This window comes from Leuciscus leuciscus (assembly GCF_965113295.1).
Source record: "Leuciscus leuciscus genome assembly, chromosome: 4".
Lineage (NCBI taxonomy): Eukaryota > Metazoa > Chordata > Actinopteri > Cypriniformes > Leuciscidae > Leuciscus > Leuciscus leuciscus.
This window is the reverse complement of record NC_138728.1, coordinates 47,097,673-47,125,671: the sequence shown is the minus strand read 5'-3', so window position 1 is coordinate 47,125,671 and position 27,999 is coordinate 47,097,673. Positions and strand designations below refer to the sequence as shown.

Below are 27,999 nucleotides of genomic sequence, written 5' to 3'. Positions count from 1 at the left end.
GGACGACTCCTGCTGGTCAAACAGTGTAAATACAACGAGAACAACAAACACAAACAAGTAATGACAACTTTTACTAACCAGCTGCAAATGTTTTAATCTATTAAATATAAACCAACTGTGTAATTTGTGCTATTTTATAAATTTTTAGTGCTAGTTTGGAGTGTTTTTTTATTTTATTTTTCTAATCAGATCATTTAAGTCCATTAACTCTCTGACTGACTGACTCTCTTTACCAGTGAACTGAACTACTGTACAGAAATACTCCTGGCGACTGAGATCTATTATAAAGATGCCGTATATTAAAGAGGAGAGTGAAGACTTCAAGATTGAAGACACATTCTGTGTGAAACAAGAAGAAACTGAGGAACAAACAGGTTGGTTTCATTCTCAAAGCTGATCTCAGTCATTTGATCATTATTAAAATGTCCAGTTCTACAGAAATGAGTGATATATTTTTGAAGAGTGTCCTATTTAAAGTGGTTTTATTTGACACTGAGTGGGTCGCCACATGTGGACAGACATGTTGAGATCACATGACCAGACAAATACTAATGCTACTTCATCCTGAGAAGATCTGATTTCCATGTTGGACATTCGTTATTCCAACGCCAAACATTAAATTAGGCGAAATAATACATAAGTAGCCTAAAAACAATTATTTTGAGTAACATTCAACACAATATCTACCTAATTTTTATGTAAAGATATATTTATTGGGTATATACATAAAAGTGTGAAATATGTAAATGCACTCTGAGTATTAGCACATTCCCTTTTCTCATCGTAACAATTAGGGATGGCGAAAACTAAACATTTTCTTGACCGACCACCGAGCCTCATTGGCCGGTTGAAACCGGTTAACCGATTAGTTTAAAATATGCTACGCTATTTGAAATAACAGCCATTTCGAGCCGCGCCTGCAATTTCGCAACTCTGTCGCATCTCTCTGCCGCTCTGCCTCCCGCTCACACACACTCACGTCACTTTTTTTAAATCCCCTACAGCGCGAAACATGAGTCCCGCAAACGCGGCGCCGAGGAGCTTGTATGTAATCGGAGGACAAATGGCTCCTTAGTTTCTAAATGGTTTGGGTACAAGGTGATCGCGTTGAAAATAAAGTCGTTTGTCTAGCGTTAGAAGCTCATTTGAAACATTGCCGCGGCTCATTTAAGGAAATGACAGCTCCGAAGAGACGCCGCTTTAGTTTGAGGTAGTGCTAACAATAATAAAGAAACATGATGATCATCATCACCTTATCTGTTATCACTGAAATGTAGATGTAATGTATTTCCAAATCTAAGCCCATCTTATGCGGAATGTTGCCTAAACTGCAACACGATAAAACCAATGGATAAAACAGGCACCTTCAAGAATGCGTAAAAGACGCACCGGCCAAGGCAGGTCTAACTCACTGTGTGCCTTCTAATAACGGACAGAACAACTCTTTTGTATAATTAATATTATTTTTTTATTTTTCAAAAAGACAAGTGTCAACTTCTGTTAAGGGCAACATCTCCTAAACCATAACAGACAATGGCCAACATGGCCTACAGCTATTCTTAAGAATAACATTAAATAAACGAAAAATGATTTTAATCTATGAACGAGAATACTGTAGCCAACAAACAGCTCACAGACAGGTGTTAAGGGTTAGGCTGCCGCCTAATTATTAAAACATAACACAACGGTTTGGCCATTAGTTATTCTTGGAAAATAAATTAACGAAAAACAAGTTAAATAGAGAATAATGTGGCCTACAAAATAGACTGTGAAAATCTTTAATGAATGCGTAAAAGACGCCTTAACTTATTTTTCTCAGGTGTCAAGGGTTAGGCCCCAACCACTCTTACATAACAGAAAATATTGGCCTACCCCACTCCGAGTAAGTCACTTATTTTTATTCAAGAACACAAGCATGTCTACGTGCTCTGGGGTCAAGCGGGTACGTAGTCGATTAACCACCAGGCCCGCAGCGGAGAAAACCCTCTCTGATGGAACAGAAGTCCCGGGGATGCAAAGGTAGCGCTGCGCCAATCTTGCCAGTCTGGGAAAACGCGTCTGGTTTGCCCTCCACCAATCAAGCGGATTGCTTTCTAGTGAGGGGCGACTATCTTTCACATACGTATCCACTTCCAACTGTGTATCCGTGGCATCGGCTGCGCTGTAATCATCTCCCAGTAGCAGACTCATTGCACTCTCCTTGTGGCTGGCTCCACTGGATGGACCCGCTGTCACAGCAGCATCATTATCTCCTCCTGCAGCACCAGGCTCTTCTTCTTCACCTATGTCCTCCTCAATAGCTGCATGCTCCACGTCAGCACAGAGTTCCTTGAGTTTATCAAGCAATGACTTTGTTTTTTCTCTTGATAAAAAACGGGAGGTGTTTATGTCGAGGGTCCAGGGCAGAGGCGATCATCGCTGGCATTGCAACCAAGCGTTCGTTGTAGTCAACCTGTGATGAACAATACAGCTGAATTAATGTCTATAATTAATTAATTCATAACACTTGATATTTCTAATTGTAGCCTATATAATAGGCCTATAGCCTGCCTATGTGTAGCAGCCGCGGCGCTACCATTTTCTACTGTGGTTTTGTACGTTTCTTCATTCAGTTCTATTTGCGATCCATTCCATTCTAAACAAACAACAAAGTTTACATGCTTCGTCCTTGTTACATTATTCATTAAGATAATAATTATTAAATGCACGCATAATTATCAGTGAACTTGATAAATGTTGCAGATATGTTTTACTATGCATGCACAAACAAATGCCTTTCAACTTACAGTATGTGTGCAAAATTCAGAATAAAATGAATGTGCAGCAATTTGTACAAATAGAGAGTCTGTAGGCCTACGTGTTGTAGCCATTAAATAAGCTCATTTAGTTTCATATTTGTTAAAATATTGTTATTTTTTCATCTATGTTGATTATGAAAAGTGAACCGCACAAGTAAGATAGGATGCGCAATATATCGAGAGACATAGAGTGGGTCAGACATGATTTTGACCACTTAATTAAGTTTTATTTTGTAGAAAACCTTTTTTTAAGTGAATTTCGTTTTGTATAAATTGTATCTTAATTTTAATAATTTTTTTATCAACCAATTGCCTGGATTTAAAAAAATAAGAAAAAATATTTTTTTTTACCTATGCTAATTACGCATTAAATTCAGGTAGGCTACTGAGTCGCTGTCCTCAGTGCCGCAGAAAAGCGCTGAAACGGAGATGAAGGGGAACCCGTTTTTTTTTAGTTTTCTGGAGGCCCACCTACAATCAAAATCCTGGCGCCGCTAGTGATGTGCAGTGTACGATGAATGAATTATAAAAAAAACTATTACTCCTAAAGACAAAATTATAACCTACCTCCATGCGTTCAGTCAATGACTGTCGAACCGTGGCTTTGAACTCTGCTACCCGAGGCCTGTCATCGGTAGCGATGGCCATGTGCTTATTAATGATGCTGAAGGTGATGGGGTAGATGTGGGAGATCGACACGGTCTTCTCAGAAGACATGATAGTGGTGGCGCATTTGAGGGTTTCCAGGACAGGTTTAAGATCAGCCATTATTGCCCAGTATTCGTCCTTGATCTCGAGAATTCTGGCATCCTGCAGCTTTGTGACGGTGCGGTCGGACAAGACGGCTGTCACTGCCCATCGCTGTTCGAGAAGCCTCTCAAACATGTCGAACACCGAATTCCATCTAGTTTTGCAGGACTGGATGAGCTTGTGTTTGGGGAGCTGCATCTGTTCTTGTTTGGCCTCAAGTGCTTTGCAGGCTACAGTGCTGTGATTGAAATGGCGAACTAGTTTGCCGGCTGCAGATATAACTTTATACACAAACAGCTTAAATGCGTCATTGATCGCCAGTTGTAGTGTATGGGCGAAACACGCAACTGATACCCAGTCCACCCTTTCAGGAATGTTGGCAGCCACTATGTTGTTCGCGTTGTCGTGGACACATGCGACCACTTTCCCTGTCATTCCCCAGGCATCTACCACTTCGTTTAGTGTTGCAGCCAGGTTGTCGGCGGTGTGTCTGCCTGGCATACTTTTCGTGAGGAGTACTGCTGATTTAACCTGCTAGACCCTGTCAGTCCAGTGGCAGGTGACTGTCACATAACTCTCTGTGGTTAGTGCTGTCCAGCAGTCCGTCGTGATGGCTACACATCTGGCACGACACAGGCGCGCTTTGAGCTCATCTTTTTTCTTGACAAAGCGCTCTTCAAGGTTATGGTCTGTCGAGACGGGACTGTGTAGTTCGGTTCAAGGTATTGCATAAGCTCTAGAAAGCCCTCACCGCTTACAAAGTCAAGGGGCAGCATGTCTTTTTCAATCATTCCGCATATCTTTTGGGTAATAGTCTCTGAGGGCTGTTTGTCACATTTCCTACCAGCTAGCATAGATGACACGGTAGGTTGGCTTTGGCTACCTTTCTCACCCGAAGAGGCTTGCGGGTGTCGCGTTTTCAGGTGATACATCATAGATGATGTGCTACTACTATATTTAAGCATTGTATCACACAAGTTGCAACTTACATCTGTGTCATTCTTTTTAGTGAAATGGTCCCACACACTACTTTTCTTTGCACGCTTCATCCTGTCGTCTGCCCTGGCTCTAACCTTGAGTGTTTTAGCCTGTAGCCTAGCCTTTACTTTTCGCAAACCTTGTGAGCGCGCGAACCCAAATGCTGTGACCTCGCGCCAAATGTTTTTATTGGTTTATTAAGTACAAACAGGCGAGTTATATGAAATTGAATGTGAGGGATTTGTTCACTTCACACAAAAAGATCTTGGAATGAGATGGCTAACTGTAGTAGTGTTTAGTCCACTGTCTATAATAGCCTAATTTAGAGATCACTTTTTTTTTTTTTTTTTTTACCGACTATCGACAACTTTGACCGCTTAACGTTGATACGGTCAACCATCGGTCAAACGGTCATCGGTTAACATCCCTAGTAACAATTAACAAGAAAATAAGAAAATATTAAGTTAATGAAATGGACAATTATAGAGCACGGTTAAGCATACAAATACAATATTAATTAAAGCTGCAAGCAGCATTTATCGGGGTTCAAGCAATTAAGGCATTTAAGGCCTTTAAGCACATAAGCATTTAAGACATTAAGTTTTATTTAGCAAGCATGTAATCACTGACATAATAGATGGAAAAGACCATTTACAGCCAATACAGGCAGTTTACCATGGGAAAAATATGGTTTTAAAGCGTTTTTACAGTTATAGAACCTTTTTGCCTGAGTCTTCTTATAGTCTTGCCTGATCTCCACCATTTTTATTAGTATTACTCAAAGTGTGCCCATATATATGTGTCAGATTTGTTGTAAATATGTAATTTTGATAAGGAGTTTAGACAATTATATTCAGTGGTGTAACGAGCCAACACTGGGCCCTTAAGTAGGATTATCAAGGCGGGCCCTTTGATGACGCAATTGAAGACATTGATGTCCGCGAGTAGGCTACCATGAATAGGGCAGGATATGATCATACACAGCATATAAGAGATGAGATGACTAATAAAATCAGGAGTAGCCTACGCTCACCAAAAACAAAACAAAAAAAACAACAACAAAAAAACACTGGTGACAGCGCACCATAAGACATTGTTAGGCCTAGGTCCAAATACATAAAAAAGATGCTCTCTTACATTATAGCGGGATTTTCCGAGCTTTCCTTTGTGCAACTGCAAAGTTGTCGATTAGATCAAGATTGTGCGCACAGGCATTCTCAATTGACCCTTCGCAGGGAGTTTGATTGACAGGCGATCTGACTAATCATAATCCGCCATTTTGTCCAACAAAGCAGTCAGGAGAGTTAGTAGATTAACATTGGAGGATTTAAATTTGAAAAACAAAGTGTACGGACGTCTTAGCACTTTAAAACAACATTCCTTTTATGTTCATTCATGTTTATTTTAATGCTATAAATTAACTAGAAGGAAGAGATGATCAGTTCACAAGCAGCTTTAACTGAGCCTCGAGTCTACAGCGATCTGTCAGACACATTAAAGAGTCACAAAACGGTATTTATTGTTTAAATGTGATGCGATCTGGGAAAACCCACCACATGGTGAAATTTTACCTATTACAGGTTTTGATATCATATGGAAGCTGGTATCAAGCCCTTTCCAAATCAGTTTTTATTTTTATCATAGCTTGTTGGTAGCTAAAGTTATGTTTATCTGAAGTCGGGCGATTGCTATGATTTTCTGGAACGGAATTTTGAGAAAAACAGGTTTATTAACTGTCACCGTCGGGACGCTTGGCACTCTTTTTTTTTAAACAGGATTGGCGCGAAATGCGCACTAATACACATTCACTGTACATGTTATGTGGTTTATTTTATAGGTTAACTATCTTTGTAGTGTTAAGAGACGGACAGGTGTATGGGATATACGGCGATTGTTTTTGTTTTTTTCACCTCTGCCGGGCGTTAGACGCGTTAGAGAAAATGGTCGCATAGAATGCATTAGAGAAAGAGAGTATTTTCAGCTTGACACTATCGCTGTTTTTCTGCACTAAACAAGGGAATTTTGCCAAGATATTTTCAGAGATAAGAGAAAAGATGTTATAGAATAATAATTTAATGAAAAAAAAAATTGACAAATTTTTTTTTATGAAAACGGCCCAGCGCGACATCCGACGGGTTTTCCCAGATCGCATCACAAATGTCTCTAAAAAATTACTACATTTGAAAGGTGAGACTTTGTTTCATATCAAAAGTACTTGTCTGTCAGCGCGCAGTCTTTTCTCTGATCCGCAATGTATTTTTCACTGCGTGAGAACTTGGTGTGGTGTGAGAGCGCTTGTCAGACATAGCAACAGTAACTAAAGTGGGCGGGTCTTTGCGAACGGTCATTGACAGTATGGACGGGGATTCGCCAGTCCCAATTCAAAACAAATTTCTTCACAATCCATCATTGTTCGTTTCAAACATGTGAGAGCATCAAAATGATCCATGGGTGAAATTGATTGGATTTAATTAATTTTTTTGTCAGTTCCTATAATAATTTTAACATTTTGGCGTTATTGTTTAGCTATTTACCTATGTCTTCAAATTTCCTTTGTTTTTTTGTTGTTGTCTCGATCGGACTAACGGCTTTGAAGATAACCACAATTTTTTAAAGCTCTAAATGACACTTACAAAAGCCATAAGGCGAAACCTGGCATGTTTGGTATTGTTGGACTCGGCAAGGATTCAGGAGTCTTAGGAGGTCACTCCTGTGAATAAAACACGGGCTTGAAACTTCTAAGGCTCCTTCAAGGCATTGTGCCAATGACGTATACTGAGTTTTTTGAGATACTCCAATGTTCTCATAGACTGTCATGGCACCCTGGACAAAGACACTGCGTGCCAATTTTCAGTAGACTAACGGTTGGGTGCGCTTATAGCTATTTTCATGATTTTTTCACTGTTATAGCGCCACCAAATGGCCAATTGTCACGATTTTTTTCATGTCAACTCAGATTGAGTTTATGAACATGTGTCCCAAGTTTAGCGAAAATATCTCTTTCCGCTCACAAGTTATAACCATTTTATAGCGCCACCAAGTGGCCAATTGCCGTGATTTTTTTCACGTGACCTCAGAATGAGCTCATGAACATGTGTCCCAAGTTTTGCGAAAATATCTCTTTCCGTTCACAAGTTATAACCGTTTTATAGTGCCACCAAGTGGCCAATTGTTGCGATTTTTTTCAAGTGATCTCAGATTGAGCTTAGGAAGATGTATGCCAAGTTTAGCAAAAAAATCTCTTTCCGTTCACAATTTATAACCGTTTTAGTAAAAGTGGCCCTGGTGCCATCAAATATTTTGGTTCCCCTTATCGACCGTTAATTGAAATTTTGAATTTTTTGGATGATTAGTGATTGTCAGACTCCAGAGAATATTCTTGCAGTGGTTTGGTTCCGATCGGGCCAAAAACCTAGGAGAAGTTCGCAAAAATAGGTTTTTCAAAAAAATGCAATTTACTCAAAATTGGCGCCTGAAGGGCGAGCAAATCGGAGATAGCCATTTTGTCCGCCTTGAGCCAAGGATTCCAACGATATAAGACACTTGATCCTGGGACAAACGGTCTAAGAGTTATGAGCGATTTAGTACTTTTGGTTGCTGTAGCGCCACCTATGGGCCAATTGGGGTCATACTCTGATAGGTTGTCCCCAAATTGAGGCCTACCATCTGGCCAGGTTTCACGTCTCTAGGCCTTACGGTTTGTCCTGCACGATGCGTTTTACGAATCCTTACAATTACAATAGGGTTTCAGCATTTCATGCTTGAACCCCTAATAAGAATGAAGGCTTTTTGCCAGTTATAGCGCCACCTATGGTCCGATCTCCATGAAACTCTGCATGCTTCCTCACCATGTTCTGACACATATGCTCATCAATTTTTGTGAAGTTCTGAGTTTTCATTTGGGATTTATAGGCTTTTTAGTGTATTTTGCCACGCCCCTTTTCTAAATGACCCTGTTACAGCCACCCAAATGCAAAAGTTCCACTTTTTTTCGATAATTATTGATCTAGAGAGTCCAGAGAATTGTCCTAGACTGGTTTGGTTCCGATCGGGCCAAAAACCAGGGACTAGTTCGCAAAAGTAGGTTTTGGACAAAATCCGACATAGCAGAACATTTTCCCTGCCTACATCCAAATCGGAGATAGCCATTTTGTCCGCCTTGAGCCAAGGATTCCAACGATATAAGACACTTGATCCTGGGACAAACGGTCTAAGAGTTATGAGCGATTTAGTACTTTTGGTTGCTGTAGCGCCACCTATGGGCCAATTGGGGTCATACTCTGATAGGTTGTCCCCAAATTGAGGCCTACCATCTGGCCAGGTTTCACGTCTCTAGGCCTTACGGTTTGTCCTGCACGATGCGTTTTACGAATCCTTACAATTACAATAGGGTTTCAGCATTTCATGCTTGAACCCCTAATAAGAATGAAGGCTTTTTGCCAGTTATAGCGCCACCTATGGTCCGATCTCCATGAAACTCTGCATGCTTCCTCACCATGTTCTGACACATATGCTCATCAATTTTTGTGAAGTTCTGAGTTTTCATTTGGGATTTATAGGCTTTTTAGTGTATTTTGCCACGCCCCTTTTCTAAATGACCCTGTTACAGCCACCCAAATGCAAAAGTTCCACTTTTTTTCGATAATTATTGATCTAGAGAGTCCAGAGAATTGTCCTAGACTGGTTTGGTTCCGATCGGGCCAAAAACCAGGGACTAGTTCGCAAAAGTAGGTTTTGGACAAAATCCGACATAGCAGAACATTTTCCCTGCCTACATCCAAATCGGAGATAGCCATTTTGTCCGCCTTGAGCCAAGGATTCCAACGATATAAGACACTTGATCCTGGGACAAACGGTCTAAGAGTTATGAGCGATTTAGTACTTTTGGTTGCTGTAGCGCCACCTATGGGCCAATTGGGGTCATACTCTGATAGGTTGTCCCCAAATTGAGGCCTACCATCTGGCCAGGTTTCACGTCTCTAGGCCTTACGGTTTGTCCTGCACGATGCGTTTTACGAATCCTTACAATTACAATAGGGTTTCAGCATTTCATGCTTGAACCCCTAATAAGAATGAAGGCTTTTTGCCAGTTATAGCGCCACCTATGGTCCGATCTCCATGAAACTCTGCATGCTTCCTCACCATGTTCTGACACATATGCTCATCAATTTTTGTGAAGTTCTGAGTTTTCATTTGGGATTTATAGGCTTTTTAGTGTATTTTGCCACGCCCCTTTTCTAAATGACCCTGTTACAGCCACCCAAATGCAAAAGTTCCACTTTTTTTCGATAATTATTGATCTAGAGAGTCCAGAGAATTGTCCTAGACTGGTTTGGTTCCGATCGGGCCAAAAACCAGGGACTAGTTCGCAAAAGTAGGTTTTGGACAAAATCCGACATAGCAGAACATTTTCCCTGCCTACATCCAAATCGGAGATAGCCATTTTGTCCGCCTTGAGCCAAGGATTCCAACGATATAAGACACTTGATCCTGGGACAAACGGTCTAAGAGTTATGAGCGATTTAGTACTTTTGGTTGCTGTAGCGCCACCTATGGGCCAATTGGGGTCATACTCTGATAGGTTGTCCCCAAATTGAGGCCTACCATCTGGCCAGGTTTCACGTCTCTAGGCCTTACGGTTTGTCCTGCACGATGCGTTTTACGAATCCTTACAATTACAATAGGGTTTCAGCATTTCATGCTTGAACCCCTAATAAGAATGAAGGCTTTTTGCCAGTTATAGCGCCACCTATGGTCCGATCTCCATGAAACTCTGCATGCTTCCTCACCATGTTCTGACACATATGCTCATCAATTTTTGTGAAGTTCTGAGTTTTCATTTGGGATTTATAGGCTTTTTAGTGTATTTTGCCACGCCCCTTTTCTAAATGACCCTGTTACAGCCACCCAAATGCAAAAGTTCCACTTTTTTTCGATAATTATTGATCTAGAGAGTCCAGAGAATTGTCCTAGACTGGTTTGGTTCCGATCGGGCCAAAAACCAGGGACTAGTTCGCAAAAGTAGGTTTTGGACAAAATCCGACATAGCAGAACATTTTCCCTGCCTACATCCAAATCGGAGATAGCCATTTTGTCCGCCTTGAGCCAAGGATTCCAACGATATAAGACACTTGATCCTGGGACAAACGGTCTAAGAGTTATGAGCGATTTAGTACTTTTGGTTGCTGTAGCGCCACCTATGGGCCAATTGGGGTCATACTCTGATAGGTTGTCCCCAAATTGAGGCCTACCATCTGGCCAGGTTTCACGTCTCTAGGCCTTACGGTTTGTCCTGCACGATGCGTTTTACGAATCCTTACAATTACAATAGGGTTTCAGCATTTCATGCTTGAACCCCTAATAAGAATGAAGGCTTTTTGCCAGTTATAGCGCCACCTATGGTCCGATCTCCATGAAACTCTGCATGCTTCCTCACCATGTTCTGACACATATGCTCATCAATTTTTGTGAAGTTCTGAGTTTTCATTTGGGATTTATAGGCTTTTTAGTGTATTTTGCCACGCCCCTTTTCTAAATGACCCTGTTACAGCCACCCAAATGCAAAAGTTCCACTTTTTTTCGATAATTATTGATCTAGAGAGTCCAGAGAATTGTCCTAGACTGGTTTGGTTCCGATCGGGCCAAAAACCAGGGACTAGTTCGCAAAAGTAGGTTTTGGACAAAATCCGACATAGCAGAACATTTTCCCTGCCTACATCCAAATCGGAGATAGCCATTTTGTCCGCCTTGAGCCAAGGATTCCAACGATATAAGACACTTGATCCTGGGACAAACGGTCTAAGAGTTATGAGCGATTTAGTACTTTTGGTTGCTGTAGCGCCACCTATGGGCCAATTGGGGTCATACTCTGATAGGTTGTCCCCAAATTGAGGCCTACCATCTGGCCAGGTTTCACGTCTCTAGGCCTTACGGTTTGTCCTGCACGATGCGTTTTACGAATCCTTACAATTACAATAGGGTTTCAGCATTTCATGCTTGAACCCCTAATAAGAATGAAGGCTTTTTGCCAGTTATAGCGCCACCTATGGTCCGATCTCCATGAAACTCTGCATGCTTCCTCACCATGTTCTGACACATATGCTCATCAATTTTTGTGAAGTTCTGAGTTTTCATTTGGGATTTATAGGCTTTTTAGTGTATTTTGCCACGCCCCTTTTCTAAATGACCCTGTTACAGCCACCCAAATGCAAAAGTTCCACTTTTTTTCGATAATTATTGATCTAGAGAGTCCAGAGAATTGTCCTAGACTGGTTTGGTTCCGATCGGGCCAAAAACCAGGGACTAGTTCGCAAAAGTAGGTTTTGGACAAAATCCGACATAGCAGAACATTTTCCCTGCCTACATCCAAATCGGAGATAGCCATTTTGTCCGCCTTGAGCCAAGGATTCCAACGATATAAGACACTTGATCCTGGGACAAACGGTCTAAGAGTTATGAGCGATTTAGTACTTTTGGTTGCTGTAGCGCCACCTATGGGCCAATTGGGGTCATACTCTGATAGGTTGTCCCCAAATTGAGGCCTACCATCTGGCCAGGTTTCACGTCTCTAGGCCTTACGGTTTGTCCTGCACGATGCGTTTTACGAATCCTTACAATTACAATAGGGTTTCAGCATTTCATGCTTGAACCCCTAATAAGAATGAAGGCTTTTTGCCAGTTATAGCGCCACCTATGGTCCGATCTCCATGAAACTCTGCATGCTTCCTCACCATGTTCTGACACATATGCTCATCAATTTTTGTGAAGTTCTGAGTTTTCATTTGGGATTTATAGGCTTTTTAGTGTATTTTGCCACGCCCCTTTTCTAAATGACCCTGTTACAGCCACCCAAATGCAAAAGTTCCACTTTTTTTCGATAATTATTGATCTAGAGAGTCCAGAGAATTGTCCTAGACTGGTTTGGTTCCGATCGGGCCAAAAACCAGGGACTAGTTCGCAAAAGTAGGTTTTGGACAAAATCCGACATAGCAGAACATTTTCCCTGCCTACATCCAAATCGGAGATAGCCATTTTGTCCGCCTTGAGCCAAGGATTCCAACGATATAAGACACTTGATCCTGGGACAAACGGTCTAAGAGTTATGAGCGATTTAGTACTTTTGGTTGCTGTAGCGCCACCTATGGGCCAATTGGGGTCATACTCTGATAGGTTGTCCCCAAATTGAGGCCTACCATCTGGCCAGGTTTCACGTCTCTAGGCCTTACGGTTTGTCCTGCACGATGCGTTTTACGAATCCTTACAATTACAATAGGGTTTCAGCATTTCATGCTTGAACCCCTAATAAGAATGAAGGCTTTTTGCCAGTTATAGCGCCACCTATGGTCCGATCTCCATGAAACTCTGCATGCTTCCTCACCATGTTCTGACACATATGCTCATCAATTTTTGTGAAGTTCTGAGTTTTCATTTGGGATTTATAGGCTTTTTAGTGTATTTTGCCACGCCCCTTTTCTAAATGACCCTGTTACAGCCACCCAAATGCAAAAGTTCCACTTTTTTTCGATAATTATTGATCTAGAGAGTCCAGAGAATTGTCCTAGACTGGTTTGGTTCCGATCGGGCCAAAAACCAGGGACTAGTTCGCAAAAGTAGGTTTTGGACAAAATCCGACATAGCAGAACATTTTCCCTGCCTACATCCAAATCGGAGATAGCCATTTTGTCCGCCTTGAGCCAAGGATTCCAACGATATAAGACACTTGATCCTGGGACAAACGGTCTAAGAGTTATGAGCGATTTAGTACTTTTGGTTGCTGTAGCGCCACCTATGGGCCAATTGGGGTCATACTCTGATAGGTTGTCCCCAAATTGAGGCCTACCATCTGGCCAGGTTTCACGTCTCTAGGCCTTACGGTTTGTCCTGCACGATGCGTTTTACGAATCCTTACAATTACAATAGGGTTTCAGCATTTCATGCTTGAACCCCTAATAAGAATGAAGGCTTTTTGCCAGTTATAGCGCCACCTATGGTCCGATCTCCATGAAACTCTGCATGCTTCCTCACCATGTTCTGACACATATGCTCATCAATTTTTGTGAAGTTCTGAGTTTTCATTTGGGATTTATAGGCTTTTTAGTGTATTTTGCCACGCCCCTTTTCTAAATGACCCTGTTACAGCCACCCAAATGCAAAAGTTCCACTTTTTTTCGATAATTATTGATCTAGAGAGTCCAGAGAATTGTCCTAGACTGGTTTGGTTCCGATCGGGCCAAAAACCAGGGACTAGTTCGCAAAAGTAGGTTTTGGACAAAATCCGACATAGCAGAACATTTTCCCTGCCTACATCCAAATCGGAGATAGCCATTTTGTCCGCCTTGAGCCAAGGATTCCAACGATATAAGACACTTGATCCTGGGACAAACGGTCTAAGAGTTATGAGCGATTTAGTACTTTTGGTTGCTGTAGCGCCACCTATGGGCCAATTGGGGTCATACTCTGATAGGTTGTCCCCAAATTGAGGCCTACCATCTGGCCAGGTTTCACGTCTCTAGGCCTTACGGTTTGTCCTGCACGATGCGTTTTACGAATCCTTACAATTACAATAGGGTTTCAGCATTTCATGCTTGAACCCCTAAAAATAACAAAGTCCAGAAGTAAAACAATAAAAAGATAATAATAATAATACATAAATTAGTCAGTCATCAGTGTCTAACAGGGGTAAGGCATCAAGAAAAGGGCTCAGCACTGGAACCGTTTCACAGCTTGTTTCAGACTGTCACGGCGCTCAAGCAAATCCACCATGTTTTTTACAAATACTAATGTTTTATGGAATGTAGTTGTAAGAATTTTTTAACTGAGATTGTAGTTATTTAGACCTCAAATATCGTCACCTTCCTAAAATAATTGCCCAAGTCATTTTTTCAGGTTTCTCAGAAAACACAAAAAACTGAACCAATAATTGAATATATGATATTTAATGATAATGCCACTCAAAAAGGTTATGGCAGAAGATGACTATTGACGTACTAAAAACAATGCATGACAATTATGTAACGTAACGGTTTGTTACAGGTGATTGTGCACCTTCACATGGTAAGGTGATAGGTTGATTCTTGCAGTCTGGAGTATGATGACGTAGTCTCTCAGTGTAAAGACATCCGTTACTATTTTGCGTTCAATTGTACTATGCATGCTGTCACACTCCATTTGTGTGTGGCCTGCAACAAGGTATTTCTGTGTTATTAGTACCCCATATTTCCTCGCAAGCTCAGAGAATGCATTCGCCACACCTGCATTGCGGTTCTGATAACCGCAACCATCGCTCCACACTATGATCTCTTTGAGTTCTGGATGGTCTTTGATCACACCTTCAAAATGGCGATATTGAAGATGTGCAGATACCTCGCTACTCAGGTCACCCTCCGATTCGTCCCAAATCTAGCAGTATCCTTCTTTTGATCTCAAGTCGAAGAGGGTAAAGTTATGGACCTGCAGTTTCGTTTTGTAATACAGGCTGCTGGCTTGGGTTTTTGGACACAGCAGCACAGCTTGCAAGTCCATTGTCCAAACGGACTTCTCATTATTCGCAGAATCATTGTCACAGGATTTCTCTTGCCTCGCTTCATCTTTCTGGGTGACGTGCATCATATTCGGCCTGACTGATATTCCCATGCTTGAATGAAACACAAACATCTCACTGATCTTTTCGCGGAATGAATACAGAATAGTTCTCTTCATGGAATACATCTGTGAAATATCGCATTCCAACGGCCCTCACTCCAGTAGTTGCAGCTGCCTGTTGATATTCCCGATGTAGTTGGGAGATGGTTGTGCCTGGGTGAAGGAACTTCTTGTGTTTGTAAGTCTCTGTGCTTCTGCAGTAGTGTGAATCAACAGTGGGCAGGTCCCTCAACCAGTCCTTAAGGAAATCCTTGACATCAGCTTCAAGCTTTGCATGCTTGCCACTCATAGGTCCAGGTTTAGACGGAGGCACTGCTGCTCGTTCGTCATGGTCGATGGTGTCTTTGTTCAGCCAGTCTGTAATGGTTCTTTCAGGGTGACCAAGTGTAGATGAAAAAAGGGCCTTGCACACTTTGAGAATCGTTCCATCTTATGGCGCTTTTCCACTACACAGTACCAGCTCGCCTCGGCTCGCCTCGCCTTTGTTTGGTTTTCCACTGTGTAAAAGTTGTACCTGTACCTGCTTCCAGGTACTTTTTTTCGTACCACCTCCAGCGAGGTTCTAAGCGAGCTGGGGCGAGCTGAGGCGATACTAAAATGTGACGTGAGAACACGGCAGACTGCTGATTGGTCAGAGAGAATTGTCACTATTCACTGCGTCATCATTGCTCGCGCCAGACGGAGTATCCTGAATAAAAAACAGCAAATACAAAAACAAAAACATCCAAAAACAGCATACACTCGATTTCCTCCATTGTCCTGTGTGTGTGGGTAGCGGGTGTGTCTCGCGTAGAAGATTAAGTCACGGCAGTTTCCTGCGGCGTCGCTATGACGACCAGGTACTATTGTGGAGGTACTATCTGCAGTGGAAAACAGAGCGAAAAGCGAGCCGAGTCGAGTTGAGCTGGTACTGGAAATGGAAAAGCGCCATTAAAGCTTCAGTTGGTAGGACAATAATGAATTGCGTCGGGATCCCTCAGCAACTTTCTTTTGCTTGATGTTAACCTTTGTGACCAAAGTGGTGAGGTATAACCGACGTTCTTCCCATGTGTTCATTGCCCAAATCTTCTGAAATATCCACTGCCGCTGCTCTTCTGTGATGACTTGGCAGTCTCGAGTTGAGACTCGCTGACAGAACTTCGAGTTGCAGAGAGGACTCATAGCCTTTGCACTTATTTCTTTGCCACTTTTGCTGTTGTATGATATTCCTTTGAGACGTTTCTCCTTGGATTCATTTTGTTTCCATGTTCCCATACTAAGGCATTTATTGACCATTTTGTTTAAAGCAACTTCCTCATCCTGCTGTTCTGGAGTTGTTGCCACCATGGTTAGGCTGTCTTCATTTTCAGGGGCAGAGGACTCATCACAGGATGGGGTATAGTCTGGATCTCTGATGACATCATCAGATATGTCCTCTTCATGGTGTGAATGCATCTGCTTGGCATCTTCAACAACATCAACGGGAGTGTTTAACCTCCTGAGACCCGAGAGTTTGCCTGGTGTGCATTTTATAATTGTTCTTGCTATTTGGGATAAGTAGGACCTAATAAGTATAATAACTAAAATTTGTTTTTGTACAGGAAGTAGTTTTTGCAGAAAATGATGTCCTCATGTGAGGACAGTGGGTCTATGATTTACCATAGTACTAGCAATTATGTGAAGTGTCAGTACAAATGAAGTGATAAACACTGACAAAATCTGATTGTGTTATAATAGTAATGGTAATGGCCAGCAGAGAGCAGTAGAAGACCACTTATCGGCTCACTTTCATTGTAAACTTCTTGATTTTTACCGGTTTTCTGCACTAAAGCAAACCAGTTTTTCCATGTTAACTCAATAATGCATGCTGACACACACACACAGACAAATGTTGTTGTTTTTTTCAATGCTTTTGCGATCCATCTAAATATTCCCAAGTTTAGCTAACCACATGGTAGAATAAATAACGTTATATAGTCCCAATGTCCTCAAATGAGTGCTTCACATTTACTGATGTCCTAGAGTGCTACTATTACTAAAATATGTCAAATTTTAATCCCCATATGATGATAGAGACAGTATTGTACATAAATACATTTGTTTCATTCATATAATTTGAATAGATTTTTTACCTGGGTCATTTTTTCTTTCGGGAACTGGTGTAGAAGGGTTTTGCTGATATTCCAGCCATTTTCTTCTCACTGACATTGGTGTAATGTTGTGATATCACCACAAGATGGTGTGGGCAGTGTCCCTAAATGGGGCCAACATGTCTAAGATTTACAAATTTGAATATCATTGTGTCAAGAGGCAAAAATGTAATGTCCTCATAAGGTATTTTCTGCTCCATCTGGAACGGAGTCTTGGCCTGTTACATAATCTACATAATCTAGGATTAGAGTTATGGTCTCGTAGTCATTTTCAGTGGATGAGACCTGATCAGTGCTCCTGCCTGCTCTTGACCTGCTATTGACCTGATTGTCAAGTGCATCTCCTACAAAAAATGTAAAAAACATTTCAACCCTTTGAGGTATATGGTCACAAATGTGTGATCATTCTGAAAAACATTAATTGTCTTGTGGTCAGACGTGGGTAGTAACGAAGTACATTACTTGAGTATTTATCTGGGATTTTTTTTTTACTTTTAAGAGTAGATTTAAATGTGGGTACTTTTACTTTAACTCGAGTACACTTCTAATGAAAAAAACTACTTTTACGTTGGGCGACGTTCCTCTCGTTACTTTATTTTAACCCAATAAGTTGTTGAATGAATAGTTTATTCCAAGCACACTGTATCTTTTTTTTTTCTGGGCACGAGCGATGCTCAGTTGACAAATGAATCACTCTTTTGTGTCGATTCTGTTCAAAGACTTAATCAAATAAGTTGGCAGAACTGTCTAAATCAGTTCGCGAATCAGTTTGAATGATTTGTTCGGTTTCCTGCACGCACTGAATCTGAAGCGGTTTCACACTCGGACTCGTAACAGGAAGATTTAAGAACATCAAGTGTCCGACTGTACTGGCCGTGGACCTACAGTACAGTCAAGTGAAAGCAAATCTGCAAATTAATTATTTTGTTTGCCAGCGATGAAGATCTTTATTAGTTGAACATCTTCGTATGCTGTCTGTGAATGAATGATTCCACATTCGATTTCATTTCATTCAGGTAATACATTTTACAACCAAACAGATTATATACACATCATTTCTAGCTGTTTGATTACAATACGGTAGCCTATTCAAATCTTTCTTAATTAGATCATGTAATGTGGAAAAAATTTGACAAAAACTGTAGATGAAATATTGTTTAAATAGACAGAAAAGAGTTAACAGAAAGCCTAATGCTAGCTTCATTGACTTGGCTATTTTTATTGACTAAAATGCTGACTAAAAGACTCAATAAAAACACAAACTATGCAATATTTATAGTCTAGCCTATATTATAGTAAATCTCATCACTTACCAATAGGGGGTGAGCCCTGAATCATGGTTGAGTAGCTTTTCGATCTTCTTGATGCACCTGCCATCTTGAAAAGCTTGTAAAATTGGCGAAGTCTCATTGTCTTTGACTTAGGCAAAATAAAACGGCCTAAGACACACACTTGACATAGGCCATTATACTATAGGGGTAGAATTGCATGATCTGTTCAACTGAGGATGTGGGCGATTTTACCAAAGGTGGCCAGCCATCATGATGAGATGTCTTGTGCAAAAAAGTCATTTTTGTCCAAAAATGACGTAGGCAATTATTTTAGGAAGGTGACGATATGTGACTCATATATAAACATGTAATTTGCCACCGGCTCTTATTTACTTTGTGGTTAAACATGAGATATCATTAATTTGAGGGTGTATCAAATGGGCAATCTTTGGGTTAAGGGGGAAATTAAGTTTCATAACTTTATCTTTAGGCTATTTTTAACTTGAATCCTTTGCTAGAGTGCTGCTTTTGTGTGGGTTAGAATGAATTTTGAACAAAAAGCGGAGGAAATGTTTAACATCTGGTTCAGTTTCAGAACGATGATCAAAACACAGAGTAGTTAGTGCTTCTTATAACTCTCCTTGGGTTTGAGATATAATTTAGTAATGATAAAAAAGCCTTGATTTCTATGCTGATTAATGCTTGATGATCGCGTAAGTTAAAATCTACTTGATCACTGCATGCTTCAATCGCTCGTCTCTTCTTCTTCATTCATCTGTGTTTTGATTGGGAGATTCTGTTCTTTATCAGAAGATGCGTAATAGCGCTCCTTACCGTATAACAGTGAAAACAAAGGTTGCCGGAAAATTCTGTCAATGGCGGGAAAGTGTTGTGTAATGATTGATAGAAAATCTTGTCAATGTCGGGGAAAGAGTTAATGTCAAAATCAGTCGAATCATGTAACGTGACTGTCGTAAAATGCAGCCGTGCTTGATTTAAAAAGACTTGTAAAGCTGCATATTCAGCTGTTAAAAGAGAACTCGCGCTGTTCCTCAGAAGGCTTTCTGTGCGCACGCTCCCAGACGGAGTCAAACACGAACAAGCGAACTACAGGCTACATACTTTGGGCTTCGGATACGTGCCTAAACAGTCAATTACACACACAAATATGCAGAGTATTCTCAAGTAAGTTATTTCTTTAGTAAATATAAACTATTGGGAAATAAATTAGATGCATGTCATTCTGCAGCTGTTTGTGTCATTGAATGTTAATCAAACAACAAAACTCAGAAATTGCTTGCTGCTCTTGACTGAACAACTTTAGGAACTTTAGTGTAGGCCTATATTTAATTCATATAGTGCAGTACTGATCAGTGATTTTGTTGACTAGAAAAATAAGCTGACCTTACATGTCAGAATAAGTTGCGCCGCATCTTAGTTTTGGAAATCAGTTGAAATTAAATTGTTCACTCTGATGGTTTACTTTATATACAGGTCTTGACATTAACACACACCAACCTGCCATATGCGGGTGGATTTCAGCAGTGATGTGTAACGCAGTCACTCCTACGAGCCTATTTGACGGGTTGAATTTATATATAATATAGGCCATGGATTTTTTAATTGCAGTTGTTTGAAAGGAACTGTATTGCACCAATTACTATTACGGTGCCAACCGTCTCAGAGGGTCGATTATAGGGGTGGGAATCTTTTGGTACCTCACAAATCAAATCGATTCTTGAGGTCACGATTCGATTCGATTCGATATGTGCATTTTGAGTGTAGTTTTGTTACTTTTCTCATTTGACTGCGGTACACAGTTTAATAGGTCTAGAAGGAAAAAAATCCTACTGAATTAAATTTGAACCTTGAAATTTATTTAGTTTTTCTTCCAATTTTAGTCAACCCAATGTTATAAAACAAATGCCCTTTAAGCTGCCTGCAATCATTACACATAGTCTTCTGTATTAAAGCAAGGCAGGCAATTTTATTTTATTTTTTTATATTAAAAATAGGAACAAAGAAGCATATTACAAGTATAATAGAAAAATATACAAATAAATAAACTACGTTTTTCAGGGACAGTAGCATAGGTTTATTAAACGTAGTAAGACATACTACTGATATTGAACAAACAAATGTAAAAATAAAACACTGTATAGTGTTTTATTTTCACTTTATGAATTAAATATATGACATTAATACATTGATTCATACATTGATGATACATTAATACATTGATGATAAGGATAAAAAAGTGATTTGGTCAAAACCAGTATGTTTTTTTATTAACATTAATGAAACTTATGGCAACAGTTTATGAGGCGGCTGTCCCTTTAAGAATGAATGTACGGATTCAGTTACACATCCGATTTTCTCCCATTTGTCTTTGTTTTTGTAGGACATGACAGACTCTGTTAATATTGAATACTCCACAATTGAATAGTCCACATCAGTGTTTCCCCTACAATGTATTAAGCAGTGGCGCAGCGCCGCCGCTGGATTTTCACCGCCGCTGCAAAAATCTTCACATGATCAGTAATATCACGACATTCATTTAAAAACACTGAAACATGGCGACCGGCGGCACTGCTAATGCGATGGCTCTGAATCCACTTGTTGACAAGAAAGGAGGAAAGAGCCACAAATGGAAATATTTTGATTAGGCTAATGCCACGTTGCCATAAGGGGCCGTTCACATGCAAATATTTCAAATGTGGGCGCGCGGAAAGCGCGCTCATAATAGAAGCGACGCGGCGCGCTCGTTTTCTCTGCGCGCCTCTGTTCATGGTTGCATAGCAATGACAGACGCCACGGGAGAGCGAGCAAGCCTGTGGAAAGGAGAAAGCGGTACGAACTTTTCTACGTTGAAGTCTATGGGGTCGCTGTGTCAATTTTTTTACTGCCTATGGAAAATATGCCGTCCCACCCCTCCATGTTCGGCGATCAGGTTTCATTCTCGCGCAGCTTGTTTAGTAACTTTACGTGCGGGTCTTTTCTGCTCCGTGTTTGCGCCGCGCTCTCCGTTCCGTGTGTGTGTGTGTGTGTGTGTGTGTGTGTGTGTGTGTGTCGGCGCACTGCGCTCTCTGCTCAATGTTCCGCTTCTTGTTTTTGCTGCGGGTTCTGCTCTGTGGTTCACGGCCTAAACGCTCCAATCATGTACCGATCACGCACTGGAAAAGCAAAGTCCGCTCAAATAACGTGAAATTTCTCAGTAGACTTCTGTTTGCTGAGCTGGAATAGCCATGCTGGGCAACAATGGTAAAATGACCTGCTCTGATCACATGCTCTGGTAATAATAGTTTTGTATGACTGTAACGTTACTTTATTTTGATAATTAGTCAAAAAATAAATCTGTTAAATCTGAGTATGTTGCATAGAACTGAATGAAGAATAATATATTGATGTTTTATATTTTAATATAGGGCTATTTTATGTCCAATTTGTGTGGACATTTTTCTTTTTTTCCCCTTTTTTGTGTGTTGTTTAATTTAATTAGTGATTCTACATTTAAATATTGATGATTACAAGTTTGGGGGAAATGCGATTAATTGTGATTAATCACAGCAAATTGTGCGTTTTTAATTATTAAATTTTTTTTAATCGATTCCCAGCCGTAATTTGTATGTCTCAATGTCCATTTCTATCCACAAAACTTGCCAGAAGTCATGGTTTAAGGGGTTATTTAAAAAAAAAATCTTCCGGGGGTGCATGCCCCCGGACCCCCCGCGAGTGGCTTGGTAACAACCTCCGGCACGTAACAGCACCGCTGCTGGAAAAATTTATAGGGGAAACACTGCACATGATGTGCATTTTGACATAATTGCGTGTGTAGCTGTGAAAGAGAACTGAATTCACAATCGAGAGGCGCATCTGTGCTCGTACTTCAGTCAAGTCATGTCATCTTCATTTATATAGTGCTTTTAACAATGTAGATTGTTTAAAAGCAGCTTTACATTGATAATAGGAAATTAAAGTAACAGAGATTGTTTTGGCTTTACAGCAGCTCTAGAATAAATGTATTGTCCAGCTAAAGTTAGTTTGATTCACTTCCATCGCAACGATCATTAGTTATTAACTTAGGGGCCGCTAACACGACACCGTTCTAACAGAAAACTCTTAAGTTCTTTCTGCACAAACTTCAAAAACGTGAACCAGTGAGAATGCCGATGGCGTGCACATGCGTATTACGAGTTCAGTCTACAGGCATGTGACCGTGAACACATGTGCGCAGGCGCACGGTCCCTCCCTACAAATCAACCCTCAACATACTACTTGTCTGGCCTTAAAAGAAATAGGCCTAATACAGAATTTTTATCGCTTCCGCGTAGCCATGCGAACCGGAATTATCCTGACAACGCTTTATCTATAGATAGGTAAAGGGAGGGGAGGGAGGCCTTCACAGGGAAGAGCCTAGTTGACATTTCAGGACTGCGCTGTTGTCGCGTCCAGGCGCAGGTCCTTCATCAGATCTGGATACAGCCTGGATCCGGCTGACTGCGGTAAACCTCGGGATAAACAGAGAGATTAATATTAGCGTAGATGCCATTCTTATGATGTAACGAGCACATCAGGATTTATGGGAAGTGTTCCCGGTTCCGGCTGACCTGATCTATGCAACATAACATTGAATTATAAAAGTCTATAATGTGTTATGTGAATGCTAGGTCAAAGAGATGTGTTTTTAGTCTAGCTTTGAACTGACAGAGTGTGTCTGCTTCCCGGGCAATGTTAGGAAGACTGTTCCAAAGTTTTGGTGCTAAATAGGAGAAGGATCTACCGCCAGCAGTTGATTTTGATATTCTAGGTATTATTAACTGGCCGGAATTTTGAGATCGCAATAGACGTGAAGGACTATAATGTGTTAAGAGTTCGCTCAAGTACTGCGGAGCTAAACCATTTAGTGCTTTGTAAGGAATCAGCAATATTTTAAAGTTTATACGATGTTTAATAGGGAGCCAATGCAGTGTTGACAGAACTGGGCTAATATGGTCATACTTCCTGGTTCTGGTAAGAACTCGAGCTGCTGCATTTTGGACCAGCTGTAGTTTGTTTATTAAGAGTGCAGGGCAACCACCCAGTAGAGCATTACAATAATCTAGCCCTAAGGTCATGAACGCATGGACTAATTGTTCCGCATTTGTCAATGAGAGCATATGATGTAATTTAGATATATTTTTAAGATGGAAAAATGTGGTTTTACAGATACTAGACACGTGACTTTCAAATGAAAGATTGGTATCAAAGAGCACACCCAGGTTCCTAACCGACGACGAAGACTTAACAGAGCAGCCATCAAGTGTTAGACAGTATTCTAGGTTATTACGTGAGGACGTTTTTTGTCCAATAATTAGAATCTCTGTTTTTTCAGAATTAAGTAGTAGGAAATTACTAGTCATCCAATTTTTTATATCAGCTATGCATTCTGTTAATTTTGTGAATTGGTAAGTTTCGTTAGGTTAACGCCGTGCTACGTGAGCTGGTCGATAGGAATTACGTTTGTGAAATCTAACGTAGCACGGCGTTCGTGACTGGACTAGTCGAGACTATTTTCCAAGATGAACCCTGCCTGTAAACGCGTAATGTACTGTCTTTATTAAGTATCTTCTTATTAAACTGTCTGTACACTTACAAAGTTCTCAATGCTTCGGTTTGCATGTAGGGACCCTCATTATGCTACCGTGTTAGTGTGAGGCTATTTTGAGCCTTGTTAGTGGTATTAACTAGCGATTTACTTTTACTTACTCTGTGCCCCATTTACTAGTGTTATGAGCTAATCTGGTTTTCGAGATAAAACTCTTTAGATTCGATTATCATGAAAACGCATCCCAGGGAACGATCGACTCGGTAACCATGTGTTAATTACCCCTAGGTTCATTTTTCACCGGAATTGTCCTTTAAGGGCCCGAGTGTGCTCGTTGTAGCACGACGTTGGACTACTTTCTTTAATCTTCTTTAAGCGCAAAGGAGCAACTGTGTCTAAAGTGCTGGAAAAGAGAGAGAGTTAAAGGTTTCTGTTGAAATATCTAGTTCTTCTAAGCTATCTGGGATGCTGAGATGATGAAACTGATTAGGAAGATTATTGATAAAGCAATCTTTTGTGGCAGAAGTGATAGGTCTAACATATTTGTAACACAGAGTCGGCTTTGCAGCCTTGGCTAAATGAAGTTTACATGAGACTAAATAATGATCTGAGATGTCATCGCTCTGCTGCAGAATTTCAACAGCATCAACATCTATTCCGTGTGATAATATTAGATCTAGAGTATGATTACGACAATGAGTAGGTCCAGACATATGTTGTCTAACTCCAATAGAGTTCAGAATGTCTTTAAATGCCAATCCCAATGCATCTTTTTCGTTATCTACATGTATGTTAAAATCACAAACAATTAGGACTTTATCTGCAGCCAATACTAACTCTGATAGAATGTCAGCAAATTCTTTGATAAAGTCTGTATGGTGTCCTGGTGGCCTGTATACAGTTGCCAGCACAAAACTCAAACATGGTTTATCATTTACACTATATATTGCTATATTAAGCACCAACACTTCAAAAGAATTATATTTGAAACTAGACTTCTCAGTAATTCTAAAAATATTACTATAAATTACAGCAACACCTCCCCCTTTGCCTTTCAGACGAGGCTCATGTTTATAACAATAATCTTGCGGGGTGGACTCATTTAAAGTAATGTAATCGTTTGGTTTTAGCCAGGTTTCTGTCAAACACAGCACAGCACAGCACAATTAATGTGCCTGACATCGTACTTGCGAGTTCACACACCTCTTTAACATTAATTTTAGTGATCTCCGACTGGCTGAGTTGAACATCATTTGTATCAACATGAATAATAATCTTAGAGAATTTACGATTAGCATTAGCCAGCCTTTTTAAATTTGCTTTGATGTCAGGCACTCTGGCTCCCGGCAAACATGTGACCATGGTGGCTGGTGTCTCTATTTTCATGTTCCGTGTAATAGAATGGCCAATAACTAGGGCACATTCAACAGGATTCACAGTGGGTGTTTCACTGAGAGGGGAGAATCTATATGAAGTTGTAATCGTAACGGAAGAGCGGTATTTTGACCTGCGACTACAGTGTCTCACCGTCACCCAATTGCCCCGCTGCACAGGCTCTATTTCAGCCGGAGTTCATGTGTAGAGCCCCTGGTGATACTTTGAGCAAAGTTTCATGTTGTATCGAGCCTCCTTAGTGTTTTAAAAATAGTGATTTTTGATGCTATCATAAAAGTGCCCCATTCACAAGGCATTTTATCCTAAAATAAAAATATGGTCAAACTTAAAAGTGGCGTTTCCATTCTAATTATTATTTTTAAATGAAAGTTTGCCTCGGGTAGATTAACAAAAAGAGCCTAGGTTGCATTTTGGCGAGAGTTACCCTTTAAATCTGCAGTTTTGATATTTACCCCTTTATAAAGGCAAATTTTTTAGGGATAATTCTTAAAGGGATAGATCAATTCTGTCAGTTATTACCCCTTTATAAAGGCACATTTTTTAGGGATAATTCTTAAAGGGATAGATCAATTCTGTCAGTTATTACTCAACCTCATGTCGATCCAAACCCGTAAGATCTTCATCTTTGACACCATTTTTTTTATGAAGCGACGAGAATCATTTTTGTGTGCCACAAAAAAATAAATAACGATTTAATTCAACAAGTTCTTCTCTTCCGTATCAGTCTCCGACGTGTGTTCAAGAGAGCACCATGTGTGTCATCAATACGTGTGTTGATGATGCGTTCTGACATATGACCTGGAAATGCAGGGCTGTGTTTTCAAGCAGAGGAAGATGCAAGCGAGGTAATGCATGTGTCGTGGTGCTCTCGTGAATGCGCGTCGGAGACTGATATGGAAGGGAAGAAATTGTTGAATAAAGTCGTTATTTTGTTTTATTGGCGCACAAAAAGTATTCTCGTGAACACATAAAATCCAAACATGATGGAAAAAGATTTAGAAATTTGCCCTAAAGAAAGCAAATAGTAACAAATATTGAGATTACAGGTAACACCTCTTTCAGTAGCCTAGTGGGTTTAGGATTTAGGATACATGTTTTTGGTGGTCTTAAATGTGTTAATGTCTTGATGTCTTGTTGTTTTGTGGCATTAAACTTTGGTTAACTTGTATTTGTCTCTTTTAGATCTGACGGCATTTAAATTGGAGAGTCAAGAACTAAATGAAATGCAAGAGAAAGATAAGTATGGGAAACATAATGATTGCATAACTGGAGAAAACTCCCTCAAAAAATCAAAACAAAAAATCCCTCAAAAGACTGGAAAGAGTTTCACTGAAAAACGAAACAAAGTCCACATGAAAATTCATACTGGAGCAAAGCCATTCAAATGTAATCACTGTGGAAAGAGTTTCACAAGAATAAATGGCCGTAACAGACATGTAAAAATTCACACTGGAGAGAAGCCTTACAGCTGCCAACTGTGTGGAAAGAGCTTTACAGAAAAGGGACATCTTACAGTCCACATGAAAATTCACACCGGAGATAAGCCTCACATCTGCCAACAGTGTGGAATGAGCTTTGATGAAAAAGGACACCTTAGGACCCACATGAGTACTCACTCTGGAGAGAAGCCTTTTGCCTGCAAATTGTGTGGAAAGGGCTTCACTGATAAAGGAAACATTAAAGTCCACATGAGAATTCACACTGGAGAGAAGGCGTTCATCTGCCAACAGTGTGGAAAGAGTTTCACTCAAAAAGAACATCTTAAAGGCCACATGAGAATTCACACTGGAGATAAGCCTTTTACCTGCAAATTGTGTGGAAAGGGCTTCACTGATAAAGGAAACCTTAAAAAACACACGAGAATTCACACTGGAGAGAAGGCGTTCACCTGCCAACAGTGTGGAAAGAGTTTCACTCAAAAAGGACATCTTAAAGGCCACATGAGAATTCACACTGGAGGGAAGACTTTCTACTGTCAAGAGTGTGGAAAGAGCTTCACTCAAAAAGGAAACCTTAAAGTCCACATGAGAATTCACAACGGAGAGAGGCTTTTCACATGTGATCAGTGTGGAAAGAGCTTCACAACAGAAACAAACTTTGAGTATCACATGAACATTCACAGCGGAGAAAAGCCGTTCACATGTGATCAGTGTGGAAAGAGCTTCAAACATAAAGGAACCCTTAATTGCCACTTGAGAATTCACTCATGAAATGTTCAGTCTAAACTGACACCTTAAAGGACACCTGAACCCTCTGGGGTCGACTAACACGCCAGAGCATTCTGCTGGACTTTTTTCACAGCAGCGAAATCGACTTAAAATACTCTGGCATTTATGGTCATACAGATAAAAGCAATACTTCATGTGAAACTGTAAAGGGACTTTTATGTGTTCATCAACAATCAAAACAAAACATTGTTCTTTTGTAAAATAAAGAAAACTGAGTGTGCTTTC

At 40.4% G+C, this 27,999-nt stretch overlaps 2 protein-coding genes across 1 annotated transcript; both read left to right on the top strand.

Moving 5' to 3' along the window:
- LOC309496537 (uncharacterized protein) overlaps positions 1–27,999 on the top strand; it is a 134,672-nt gene that overhangs the window by 39,502 nt on the left and 67,171 nt on the right.
- LOC309496547 (uncharacterized protein) lies at positions 95–27,999 on the top strand. Its single transcript, XM_082166547.1, has 2 exons — positions 95–374; positions 26,729–27,999. Exons 1-2 carry the CDS (start codon positions 290–292, stop codon positions 27,754–27,756), a joined length of 1,113 nt encoding a protein of 370 aa, XP_082022673.1. The 5' UTR covers positions 95–289; the 3' UTR covers positions 27,757–27,999.